Source organism: Musca autumnalis, unplaced genomic scaffold, assembly GCF_047663935.1.
Source record: "Musca autumnalis isolate F117 unplaced genomic scaffold, ASM4766393v1 scaffold_1, whole genome shotgun sequence".
Classification (NCBI taxonomy): domain Eukaryota; kingdom Metazoa; phylum Arthropoda; class Insecta; order Diptera; family Muscidae; genus Musca; species Musca autumnalis.
The window spans coordinates 170,387,456-170,401,707 of NW_027411644.1; the positions used below are offsets into that span (position 1 = coordinate 170,387,456).

At 36.2% G+C, this 14,252-nt stretch overlaps 1 protein-coding gene across 10 annotated transcripts in view; it reads right to left on the minus strand.

The window, feature by feature from the left end:
• Positions 1–4,005: 4,005 nt before the first annotated feature.
• Eip93F (Ecdysone-induced protein 93F) overlaps positions 4,006–14,252 on the minus strand; it is a 561,454-nt gene continuing 551,207 nt past the window's right edge. For all 10 annotated transcript variants that reach the window (XM_073958914.1, XM_073958915.1, XM_073958918.1 and 7 more), the window contains one exon: positions 4,006–7,286. In XM_073958914.1, coding sequence (XP_073815015.1) covers positions 4,436–7,286 — 2,851 coding nt within the window. In that variant the 3' untranslated portion in view covers positions 4,006–4,435. The remainder of the gene's footprint in view (positions 7,287–14,252) is intronic.

The window sequence follows — 14,252 nt, forward strand, 5'->3', positions numbered from 1 at the left end:
GGTGTGTATTCTCATTAAGAACTATTTTGATATGTCGTCAAAAATCTCCAAATTTGTTATGCTTTTCCCCATCAAATCCCCAACTCTCCAATCTGTAATTTCTTTCTCCATTTCCGAAAAAAATATCCCCAGTTTGGGGAGAAAAATCTCCAATACCGACAACACTGATGCTGACGAATGCATACAACTCACGAAACACTAAAATTCGTAGAGACGACTTATAGAACTTAAAGTTATAGCACGAGTCATTGCGTAGCAGAAAATACGGAGGTTAAAAAATAATAGTGTCCATAACAAATATGGGAATGTTCATAGCATGATGGTTCTACTGCTCCATATTGGTTTATAATTAATTTTTATACGTATGCTCTGTTTCGGAACTGTAAGAATCTGCTAATTTTTACTATTTTTTTCCGATAACATAAAGGAAAAATTGTTATCGTAGTAAAAATTAGTACATTCTTGCAAGGTTCTGGAACAGAGCATTGCTGTTTACATCGATTTGTTAAAACGTCTGTCTTGTTAAAATAATAAGTTAGTTAGGGATTTTGTAATGAGTATTTTTGCTGAGATAAGTTATAACAATTTTCATAAGCTAATTGTTGGTATGCAAACAATCTGAAATTTTTTTGGAACATTTTCATATTTTAAGAGATCACCACAATTTTTGGACTTTTGATTTTGAGAACTTTTTCAGCTTTTTTATAAAATGTACATAAAACTGGCGAGCTACGGGAAGAAGTATTTGCACAATGGTATTCAGGATTTCCCGGTGGATTGGTGCAGTCTCAAATCCTGAGGTGTTCGTTCCATAAATATTTTTAACAATCCATGCCGGAGGCATGTACATCTTGAAGGAAGTAACGGATTTGGTCTATGTTTGCACATCTTGAACTTTCTACCAGACTTAGATGAGGTTCTCAATCGGTCCTCTCCTTCGGGTACCTCTCACACAAAATTTCGGAAGAGTTCAGTTTAGGACCTGCTCTCGAATCGCTTTGATTTTTGTTGTAACAACTTGTATTCACTGCCCCCACCATACGAGGGTACAAGTTCAATTTGGGGCAAGTCCATACTTCCTGAGAAAATAGCCTGAAAGATGTAAAAAAAAACCCTATGACACCGTTTTTAGTGGTTGAAGCGCAAGATAACTTTCGAACGGAGCTTCCGATTCAGTCCAAAATTTGGCCGTCGTAATACTATGTCAAAACTTAGTTTAAGTTCGAAGATAAGAAATATCGGTCTACTACTTCAGGTACCTCCACCACAAAAGTTCAACAATTTTCGGAAAAGTTGTGCGCACGATAACTCTTGAAGGGAGTAACCTATTTGGTCCATACTTTTCGTATGGTAATATATCTACGGGACATAGATCTGGTTCGAATATGGACTATATAGATCCACACCTTCGAGTGCTTCCCAAACAAAAATTGTGAAGAGTGCAGTTTAAGGCAAGCTCTCAAATCGTTTTGCTTCTTTTTGTAACAATTTGTATTCGCAGCCTCCTTTGCCGACAGTACACGTTTTTTCGGGGGAAAGTCCAACTTCCTGAGAAAATAGTCCGAAAGGTTTAAAAAAACCTTATGGCACCATGGAGCGCACGAATCGGTCCAAAATTTGGACTGAGAATCCCTTATATTAGCATTCCCCATTACTTCGGTACATGTTTTTTAAGGGCAAGTCCTTACTTCTTGAGATAATGGCCCAAAAGCTCTAAAAAGCCTGCCGCCACCAACAAAACTGGGTAGTATGTGAGTTAACCCTCGAAGGGAGAAACCGATTTGGTCTAAACGTTGTACATCGTATTTTATAGAAGTCAGAAGTATTGTGTGTTACTCATACAATTTGGCCTACTTTCTCATTATTTTAACACGGGCATGTCATAGGGAGTAAGTACTTATTTTTTGGCACTTAAAAGTAAATAAAAAAGTACTTAAATAAGTAGTTACGACTTGAAGTAACCAGGGAGTATATATAGTCCTTTTAATTCCGACTGGAACATAGGGCCGCCACAAATGTTTTCCATCTATCTCTATCCATGGCAAGGTTTTTCATTTCACTCCATGTTATTCGGCTCTCTTTTAATTCAGATTCTACTTGGCGCCTCCAGGTGTTTTTCGGTCGACCAATACGTCTCGAACCAGTAACTACTTATTTATCTACTTTTTAGTGGCCAAAAAATAAGTACTTAGTCCCTATAAGATGCCCGTGTTAAAATAATGAGAAAGTAGGCCAATTTGAAATGAGTATTTTTGCTGGGTATGCCCTTTCACATGTATGATATCAGCTGGTATGTATATTAGTATACACAAAGTGACAACATACATGTGAAAAAGAATATGGTGTAATATAGCCATTAGATAGATAAGATATATTAAATAAGGTAGAAGTTGCAATCAGTAGCGCGATTCTCTAACTCATTTTTTGAGTTCCCGGCAAAAATCGGTAAAATTAAAACGCAAAATTATGAATGAAAAGTTTAAATACAAGTTGACAACACTCTTGCTATCGGCAGAACTTTACGACTGCTTTTCAGTCGTCGCTAATTTACCAAAAACATTGTTAATAACCGAAATTATAAGAAATTTAATTTTACCGACATTTGTCGGTAACTCAAAAAATGATTTACAGAATCGTACTACAGCTCTATTTTTAGTTTTTGTGTAAATAAAGTTTTTAGAATTTAATAGGGTCTGCTCAATAAATTTAAAAATTCGAAATTAGTTTCCATAAAATATGTCGTTTCATCCCAAAGGTCTAACGAAAAAGGACCAGCGACCGTTCTTAAAGGTTTGTTCTTGAATTTTGATTAAAACCTCTTCTATTTTAGAATATTTTCAAAATGTTTTATTGTCATTCTTCAATATTTTCTTTGAAAAATAACAATGTTGTTTTTGTAAAATCGTTTGTTGTTGTAATTCGTGCATCTAGCTTCCATGAACTTACTAAAAATGATTAGATTCGAAGAAAAAGCTTTTTGCACGATATTTATTGACACTTACTGTAATGTTGTTTGCATTTGTTGTTATTGTTATTTAGTTTGTTGTTGCTGAAAATGTTGTTTATATGTTGCAAATGTTGCCTGAAGTTGTCCCCAAATTTCGAAAAATATTGGGAACAATTGACATACATCAAATATAACATGTAAACGCCATCTTCCATTTAATTATTAGTTTGTACAAGTGCCTATTGCGTCGATTGTCAAAAAAAAATTAAAAACAAGAGAGAAAACTAAATATATTATGTTTAGGAAAAAAAGATGGTAAAGTGAATTTATGTATGTATATATATTTATAAATATATATGTATGTATGCATATACACATATATAATTATTGTATATATACATAATATACTCTGTAAAAAAATCGCTCAATATATATAATTATTTATATATAATAATGTAGGTTGTTGTATATTGTTTTCATTTGTATTGTTGTTGTTGTTTGTTGTCTTTTTTAATATAAATCTATAGTACTGTAAAGTTGTTGTTGTTGTTGTTGAGTTTATTAACTATTTTGGGCTTTTAAAACGGTTAAAAAGTGTTTTGTGTTTTCATTTGTTGATAATGTTGTTTTTGTTTGTTTGGGTTTACCTTTCTAAGATTATCTATGTACAACGCGACCATATAATTTGTTTTTTGTTATCAGTGTATGTTTGTATTGTTATTTGTTTTTGTGTTTTGTTAATTGTCTTCTTCTTATCTCATGTGTTGTTGTTGTTTTTCTTTAATTTTAACCTAAATACATACACTTTGTGGGCTTTTCCATTCACTTGCCTTCCGTTTAGATTCTTTTTTAAAGAGAAAATCAAAATTCTAAAAACAAAACTATTTATAAAAAAATATATTCTATATATATAGAGAACAATTAGAAGGAATAATAAAATAAAAAACAAAGAAAACAAAAAATTTTGACTAATTCCATTTTCATATAACGTTGACATTTCAAATACATATTGACACGTTTGACAATTGTAAATGCTCTAATGCTCTCTTGTTGTGTTGTTTTTCTTTTTGTTGTTGTTGCTGCTCTCATTAGTATTTATCTTGGGTAGCACAGGCATTTGTTTTTCTTTTTTTTGTTTTGTTTGTTTACTTAATTTTACTAACTTATTTCTTGTTTTGTCTAATGTTTCAGCAGTTTTTGTTTTATTTTCTTTCCCGCTTGCCGCTTCGCCTTCTCACTATCTTTCTTTCAGTAACTGTAATAGTTATTAGCTAATGATTCACTGCCACTTGATCCATGATGCGCCGCCGCCGCCAACCATGGATTGTGATGGTGATGATGCTGATGTTGTTGCTCTTCATAGTGCCGTTGGTCATACCAAAGCGATTGCGGATGGCGCCGTTGCTGGTATTGCTGATAGTGCTGCTGCAGTAGGTCAACACCACCAACACCCTCGCCGCCCATTCCACAACCATATGATAATTGATTCTATAAATTCTCTTCATTTTCCTGTTGCTCTGATTTGATTTGTGAGAGTTTCTCTTGTAGTATGGAGGTGCCGCTTTCGAGTGTAGGAATTTCACTTTTAACAACTGTTCCGCCACCCCCATTTATATCACTGGCAACATTGTTGTTGTTACTGCCATTATTGTTGTTGTTGTGATGCAAATGCAGGTGATGACTGTTACTACTGCTAGTGTTGTTGTTGTTATTCATTTGCAGCTGTTCACTTTTCAAACTACTTGCATCTGTTTCCGAGGCTGAATCTCTTGAAGCAATACGGCGATCTCTTTGATGCAGTAATGTTTTCAAACTACCATGGCCGGCTTTACTTCTACTACTGTTGTTGTTGTTGCTTTCACGATCATATTCATCGGCCCCACTCTGTGATGTTTCATCATCATCACTGCCACTTTCGGTGCGCTCACGTTTAATCGATGCCGCTCTTAGTGATAGGGGACTACCGCCACGTTTGTTCGTCTGCTGATGCGCCAGATGATGTGTGGGTGAGTGAGAGAGACTATTATAATCGGCCATACCACCACGATTATTGGTAAACGGCAATGGGGTCTTTTTCATCAGCAGCTGATCCAGCAAGACACCACCTCCACTACTACTACTGCTGCCGCTGGGATTGCCACTAACCTCATTGCTCTTGCGATCGAGCGTCTTACGTATTATGCCGTCCAAGAAATTTGCCCCATTGGCAGCATTAGTTTCGTACAACTCCCTCGCCCGGTTAATATCATGGCCGCTTAATATGGGAGGACTGGATATCGGACTGGGACCATTGGAGGAATTTGTTGTATTCCCCCCACCTGCTGCCTCCTGGTATCGCTGGATATGTGATTTCAAGATTTCATTGCTTGCCTCGGTGGGTGAAGCCCCACTGCCGGACGCCGTTGCATTGCGATTGAAATCCATCTGCAACTGCCCAAAGGCAGCCTGAGGATGTTGCCAAAACATGGGTGATGTGTAGGGCAAATGTGCTAAGGCGGGATCGAATAGAGGCAGTTTCATACCGTTGCCGGTATTTCCCGGAAATCCAGTTGTCCCAGTGCCACCATTGTTCTTTAAAGCCGCTCCGCTTAGTTTCATGCTAGCATTGGTACCATTTCCGGACTTTAACTTGTCAAGACCCGCAAGTCCTGAAGGAATGTTGGCATTAGATTTTGAACTATTGCTGGCACCATCGAGACCCGGTTGGGGTTTTGGCTCACGCTTTCGCGGTCTCATCAGATGGCGCTCTTTAACCTTGTACTCTAGTGTTGAATGGGGAACTCCATAATAACTGCCAGCCCGATGCACCGACATTTCTCCACGCTGCACAGCTTTGACAGCCTCAACTAAGCTGTCACGATCATAGTTGCGATACTTGCCACGTTTGGGCCGGGTGCCTTTGCCAGCAGCCAAGGCGGCTGCCTCCTGGCTACGCAAGTGGTGGGCATGCATGTGATGGTGATGATGAGAATTGTGAGCTGCAGCGCTTGCCAAGAGGTTTGGTGCGGTACCAAAGCGTGAGGTGTCCGTTCCGCCAATATTTTTAACCACAGATATTGTGGGCTTTTTATAATCCATGCCCGCGGAGTTGTTACGCTCGCTTTCGGCCACCAAACTCAAGAGGGAGGCGGCATGGACATCTTTATTGGCCTGTTCACTCATGGTCCGATGTATGCTATTGGCAATGACATCACGCATTCTCAGCGACTGGGTACTTTGGGCCTCAACACCGCCATGCAGGAGGGGCGGTGTCACCGACAAACTATTGTTGGCGCCCAATTGATTCTTGGCCGCATTTACTGCTGCCGCCAACATAAGCGGACCTGGACTATCACCACCATTGCGATTGGAATTGCTGTTGTTGCTGTTGTGACAATGCAAAGCCGGTGATCCCCGAGAACTACTCGGACCCATGGACGAGGAAGTTCCAGCCACTGGTGTATAGGACGGAATTTTCAATATCGCCGAGGTGGGATCATCACACGACTCATTGGGATCCAGAGATGAATTTGTTTCAGGTGTATCAGACTTTGGTAAACGGCGGCCAGGGGCAAAAGAGGTTTGTTGCTGCTGCTGTTGTTGTTGCTGCTGCTGTTGCAAAAGTAATTGCAAAAGTGGACGGTAATCCTGTTGCTGGTTACCATTATTTAGACTATTTGTGTTTGGTTCACTAACAGCAGCCGCCACCGCTGCCGTGGCAGCAGTTGTGGCCGCTGTCGTAGCTCCCAGCAGTACATCCTTGATGTTAATGGTGGAATTCAGCAGCAAAGCACTAAAGAGATCACGTATGTTTTTATCGGAAAGTAAGAGGGTTTGCAACAGCAAAGTGGCATCTATTTGGGGAATTTGTGGTTGTGGTGTTGAAAGTTCGGCATTGGCGGTTAGTAAATCATTTGTTTGAGGTTTGGAGGATTCAACATGAGCTGGTTTCGGTGAGCTCAACAAATGTTGATCATCTGTCGAATCCATTGCCTCCTCACCATTATTGGCAGCGGCAATTTTCTTCAGCATTGTGGGTGTGTTTATGCGTCTCAACTCATCATCCGGCTGTGGGGTGGAGGCATTACTGTCTACATCTGCCTCAGCTTCATCGGCGGACAAATCTTTTTCGAGTTCTTGTTGTAGTATTTCCGTGGGGGTTTCAGCGCCACGTTTGGCTCCTCCCGTTGCCAATTTGTACATTTTGTTGCGCAGTGTAGAACGTGGCACATTGAATTGAACGGCAGCTTTGCGAGTGCCCAATCTACCAGAGAGAACTTCGTGCATGGCGTTATTAATGTCCTCTTCGCTATAGGTGCGACGTGTTGAAGGAACAGGTGTAGCACGTGATGATTTAATTCTGCAAACAAAAAGACAAGTGGGAGAGAGAGAAAAAAATGCAATAAGTAAAATGCAGTGGAACTGTTGATCAAATAGAATGTTATCTTGAATTTGGGTGAGCCTTTCTTGTTTCTTTGTTTTGATTGGAAATATATGTACATGTATTTAATAGGGGTGACTGATTGCGGAATTGATATCCATCATGTTCGTTTGCAATTTTCATGATAAGAAATTGCTCAAAGATTGGTTAAAAAATATTATGAAATGCGATTGGCAATACAAAAGATAACGTGGTGATATCTGCTTATCTTGGATTTGCCAATTATGGAATAAAACGAATTTCTTCTTTATAATATGTAGTAACAGTTACAAAGTAGCTTTTTGTAAGGACATCCTTTCATCATCATTGTCAAAAAAGAAATGACTCGTTTGTCCAACTCTTTTGAAGGTTATTTGGTCGATGATTGATTTTGACAGTTATTCCCTTCATCTTGTTTTTCACACTACACTTTGATTTTATCCACCCACATTGCCATCAAGAAGAAACCATTCCGTATAACTTTTTTTCATCATGACTTCCACACAATATTCACTTTTTATGTGCTCGTTTTTTGGTTGTCCCTTGAGGAATAATCATCTTTGCGGAATAAAAGAACGAACGAAGAATAGAAACAATGGCAATATGGGGTTTTCCGACAGCCCAAAAAAATTTGAACTATCATTGAAACACAAAATTTACAAGGTGGCAAACAAATAAATTCGGGTGTTTAAGGCCACAATTTCTTTTACTCAATATACTGAAAATGTGGAGCAGAGTTTATTCTAGAAAATGTGGATTTATTAAAGAAAAATTTCTTTAGCAACATCAATTTACAAATCTTTAATTTTTTAAACAAATTTTCTCCAGCAACATCCGTCTACAAAACGTCGATTTTTTAAAGAAATTTTCTTCTGGAGCAGAGTTTCCTCTGCTCTTAAGAAGAAATTTTTTCCAGCAACATCCGTCTAGAAAACGTGGATTTTTAAAGAAAATTTTCTTTAGCAACATCAATCTACAAATTTTAATTTAATTTTTTTTAATTTTTTAAACAAATTTTCTCCAGCCACATCCGTCTAGAAAACGTAGGTTTTTAAAGGAAAATTTCTCCAGCAACATCCGTTTAGAAAACGTAGATTTTTTAAAGACATTTTTTCCAGCAACATTCGCCTAGAAAATGTTGATTTTTAAAAGAAATTTTCTACAGCAACAATCGTCTAGAAAACGTGGATTTTTAAATGAAATTTTCTCCTGCAACATCCTTCTAGAAAACGTAGATTTTTGAAATAAAAATTTTCCAGCAACACTCGCCTAGAAAACGTTGATTTTTAAAAGAAATTTTCTACAGCAACAATCGTCTAGAAAACGAGGATTTTTAAATGAAATTTTCTCCTGCAACGTCCGTCTTGAAAAATTAAATTAAAAAAAAAAATCTCCAGCAACATTCGTCTAGAAAACGTGGATTTTTTAAAGAAATTTTCTCCAGCAACATCCGTCTAGAAAACGTAGATTTTTAAAAGAAATCTCTCCAGCAACATCCGCCTAGAAAACGTAGATTTTTAAAGGAAATCTCTCCAGCAACATCCGCCTAGAAAACGTAGATTTTTAAAGGAAATCTCTCCAGCAACATTAGTCTACAAATCTTCAATTTTTTAAACAAATTTTCTCCAGCAACATCCGTCTAGAAAACGTGTATTTTAAGAAGAAATTTTCTCCAGCAACATCTGTCTAGAAAACGTGGATTTTTAAAAGAAATTTTCTCGAGCAACATCCGTCTAGAAAACGTGGATTTTTAAAAGAAAATTTCTCGAGCAACATCCGTCTAGAAAACGTGGATTTTTAAAAAAATCTTCAGCAACTTTCGTCTAGAAAACGTGGATTTTTAAAAGAAATTTTCTCGAGCAACATCCGTCTAGAAAACGTGAATTTTTAAAAGAAATTTTCTCGAGCAACATCCGTCTAGAAAACGTGGATTTTTAAAAGAAATTTTCTCGAGCAACATCCGTCTAGAAAACGTGGATTTTTAAAAGAAATTTTCTCGAGCAACATCCGTCTAGAAAACGTGGATTTTTAAAAGAAATTTTCTCGAGCAACATCCGTCTAGAAAACGTGGATTTTTAAAAGAAATTTTCTCGAGCAACATCCGTCTAGAAAACGTGGAATTTTAAAAGAAATTTTCTCGAGCAACATCCGTCTAGAGAACGTGGATTTTTAAAAGAAATTTTCTCGAGCAACATCCGTCTAGAAAACGTGGATTTTTAAAAGAAATTTTCTCGAGCAACATCCGTCTAGAAAACGTGGATTTTTAAAAGAAATTTTCTCGAGCAACATCCGTATAGAAAACGTGGATTTTTAAAAGAAATTTTCTCGAGCAACATCCGTCTAGAGAACGTGGATTTTTAAAAGAAATTTTCTCGAGCAACATCCGTCTAGAAAACGTGGATTTTTAAAAGAAATTTTCTCGAGCAACATCCGTCTGGAAAACGTGGATTTTTAAAAGAAATTTTCTCGAGCAACATCCGTATAGAAAACGTGGATTTTTAAAAGAAATTTTCTCGAGCAACATCCGTCTAGAAAACGTGGATTTTTAAAAGAAATTTTCTCGAGCAACATCCGTCTAGAAAACGTGGATTTTTAAAAGAAATTTTCTCGAGCAACATCCGTCTAGAAAACGTGGATTTTTAAAAGAAATTTTCTCGAGCAACATCCGTCTGGAAAACGTGGATTTTTAAAAGAAATTTTCTCGAGCAACATCCGTCTAGAAAACGTGAATTTTTAAAAGAAATTTTCTCGAGCAACATCCGTCTAGAAAACGTGGATTTTTAAAAGAAATTTTCTCGAGCAACATCCGTCTAGAAAACGTGGATTTTTAAAAGAAATTTTCTCGAGCAACATCCGTCTAGAAAACGTGGATTTTTAAAACAAATTTTCTCGAGCAACATCCGTCTAGAAAACGTGGATTTTTAAAAGAAATTTTCTCGAGCAACATCCGTCTAGAAAACGTGGATTTTTAAAAGAAATTTTCTCGAGCAACATCCGTCTGGAAAACGTGGATTTTTAAAAGAAATTTTCTCGAGCAACATCCGTCTAGAAAACGTGGATTTTTAAAAGAAATTTTATCGAGCAACATCCGTCTAGAAAACGTGGATTTTTAAAAGAAATTTTATCGAGCAACATCCGTCTAGAAAACGTGGATTTTTAAAAGAAATTTTATCGAGCAACATCCGTCTAGAAAACGTGGATTTTTAAAAGAAATTTTCTCGAGCAACATCCGTCTAGAAAACGTGGATTTTTAAAAGAAATTTTCTCGAGCTACATCCGTCTAGAAAACGTGGATTTTTAAAAGAAATTTTCTCGAGCTACATCCGTCTAGAAAACGTGGATTTTTAAAAGAAATTTTCTCGAGCAACATCCGTCTAGAAAACGTGGATTTTTAAAAGAAATTTTCTCGAGCAACATCCGTCTAGAAAACGTGGATTTTTAAAGAAAATTTTCTTTAGCAACATCAATCTACAAATTTTAATTTAATTTTTTTTAATTTTTTAAACAAATTTTCTCCAGCCACATCCGTCTAGAAAACGTAGGTTTTTAAAGGAAAATTTCTCCAGCAACATCCGTTTAGAAAACGTAGATTTTTTAAAGACATTTTTTCCAGCAACATTCGCCTAGAAAATGTTGATTTTTAAAAGAAATTTTCTACAGCAACAATCGTCTAGAAAACGTGGATTTTTAAATGAAATTTTCTCCTGCAACATCCTTCTAGAAAACGTAGATTTTTGAAATAAAAATTTTCCAGCAACACTCGCCTAGAAAACGTTGATTTTTAAAAGAAATTTTCTACAGCAACAATCGTCTAGAAAACGAGGATTTTTAAATGAAATTTTCTCCTGCAACGTCCGTCTTGAAAAATTAAATTAAAAAAAAAAATCTCCAGCAACATTCGTCTAGAAAACGTGGATTTTTTAAAGAAATTTTCTCCAGCAACATCCGTCTAGAAAACGTAGATTTTTAAAAGAAATCTCTCCAGCAACATCCGCCTAGAAAACGTAGATTTTTAAAGGAAATCTCTCCAGCAACATCCGCCTAGAAAACGTAGATTTTTAAAGGAAATCTCTCCAGCAACATTAGTCTACAAATCTTCAATTTTTTAAACAAATTTTCTCCAGCAACATCCGTCTAGAAAACGTGTATTTTAAGAAGAAATTTTCTCCAGCAACATCTGTCTAGAAAACGTGGATTTTTAAAAGAAATTTTCTCGAGCAACATCCGTCTAGAAAACGTGGATTTTTAAAAGAAAATTTCTCGAGCAACATCCGTCTAGAAAACGTGGATTTTTAAAAAAATCTTCAGCAACTTTCGTCTAGAAAACGTGGATTTTTAAAAGAAATTTTCTCGAGCAACATCCGTCTAGAATACGTGAATTTTTAAAAGAAATTTTCTCGAGCAACATCCGTCTAGAAAACGTGGATTTTTAAAAGAAATTTTCTCGAGCAACATCCGTCTAGAAAACGTGGATTTTTAAAAGAAATTTTCTCGAGCAACATCCGTCTAGAAAACGTGGATTTTTAAAAGAAATTTTCTCGAGCAACATCCGTCTAGAAAACGTGGATTTTTAAAAGAAATTTTCTCGAGCAACATCCGTCTAGAAAACGTGGAATTTTAAAAGAAATTTTCTCGAGCAACATCCGTCTAGAGAACGTGGATTTTTAAAAGAAATTTTCTCGAGCAACATCCGTCTAGAAAACGTGGATTTTTAAAAGAAATTTTCTCGAGCAACATCCGTCTAGAAAACGTGGATTTTTAAAAGAAATTTTCTCGAGCAACATCCGTATAGAAAACGTGGATTTTTAAAAGAAATTTTCTCGAGCAACATCCGTCTAGAGAACGTGGATTTTTAAAAGAAATTTTCTCGAGCAACATCCGTCTAGAAAACGTGGATTTTTAAAAGAAATTTTCTCGAGCAACATCCGTCTGGAAAACGTGGATTTTTAAAAGAAATTTTCTCGAGCAACATCCGTATAGAAAACGTGGATTTTTAAAAGAAATTTTCTCGAGCAACATCCGTCTAGAAAACGTGGATTTTTAAAAGAAATTTTCTCGAGCAACATCCGTCTAGAAAACGTGGATTTTTAAAAGAAATTTTCTCGAGCAACATCCGTCTAGAAAACGTGGATTTTTAAAAGAAATTTTCTCGAGCAACATCCGTCTGGAAAACGTGGATTTTTAAAAGAAATTTTCTCGAGCAACATCCGTCTAGAAAACGTGAATTTTTAAAAGAAATTTTCTCGAGCAACATCCGTCTAGAAAACGTGGATTTTTAAAAGAAATTTTCTCGAGCAACATCCGTCTAGAAAACGTGGATTTTTAAAAGAAATTTTCTCGAGCAACATCCGTCTAGAAAACGTGGATTTTTAAAACAAATTTTCTCGAGCAACATCCGTCTAGAAAACGTGGATTTTTAAAAGAAATTTTCTCGAGCAACATCCGTCTAGAAAACGTGGATTTTTAAAAGAAATTTTCTCGAGCAACATCCGTCTGGAAAACGTGGATTTTTAAAAGAAATTTTCTCGAGCAACATCCGTCTAGAAAACGTGGATTTTTAAAAGAAATTTTATCGAGCAACATCCGTCTAGAAAACGTGGATTTTTAAAAGAAATTTTATCGAGCAACATCCGTCTAGAAAACGTGGATTTTTAAAAGAAATTTTATCGAGCAACATCCGTCTAGAAAACGTGGATTTTTAAAAGAAATTTTCTCGAGCAACATCCGTCTAGAAAACGTGGATTTTTAAAAGAAATTTTCTCGAGCTACATCCGTCTAGAAAACGTGGATTTTTAAAAGAAATTTTCTCGAGCTACATCCGTCTAGAAAACGTGGATTTTTAAAAGAAATTTTCTCGAGCAACATCCGTCTAGAAAACGTGGATTTTTAAAAGAAATTTTCTCGAGCAACATCCGTCTAGAAAACGTGGATTTTTAAAAGAAATTTTCTCGAGCAACATCCGTCTAGAAAACGTGGATTTTTAAAAGAAATTTTCTCGAGCAACATCCGTCTAGAAAACTTGGATTTTTAAAAGAAATTTTCTCGAGCAACATCCGTCTAGAAAACTTGGATTTTTAGAAGAAATTATCTCCAGCAACATCCGTCTAGAAAACGTGGATTTTTGAAAGAAAATTTCTTCAGGAACATGCGTCTAGATAACGGGGACTTTTAAAATAAATTTTCTTCAGCAATATCCGTATAGATAACGGGGACTTTTAAAATAAATTTTCTTCAGCAATATCCGTATAGATAACGAGGACTATTAAAAGAATTTTTTTAGCAACATCCATTTAAAAAATGTGGACTTTTAAACGAGATTTTCTCCGGCAACATCCATTTAGAAAAAGTGGGTATTTTAAAAGGACATTTTCTCCACCGCACGACCAACAGAATGCGAATCATAGGTGAACGAACATAGTACTATCCAATCTCTGACTGCCTTCTGCCAAACCAAGCCAAATTTCTCAGATAAAATAAAATTGTATTCTTGAATTAGATATCCGTTCAGAGGTTCTTATGAATCACCCTGTATGTTACTAACACATTCCTAGTAATGCCAAAAAAAGAAACAAAAATGATGTGTCCAAGAAAACTACCAGTATGAGTATCAAAATGTTAATGAAGCTTAGCGAAGCAAACAGAAAGAGAGAGGAGTGCAACATTGTAATGCTGGCTTCATTGTAATAATGATGCTCATGACGATGATGATGACTTCATGATGGGTCATGGAGACATAAAGATGACAAGTGTTGTTTTCGAAATAAGAAGACATCTAACATCATGTTTGTTTTCTGGCTCTGAAGTTCATTAGACGATTTTGTTCGCCGTCGTTGTTGTTTTTTGGTAAAACCCACTGCACTTGAAAATGAAACAGAATTGCGGAAGGAAAAGAGACACTACCTACCT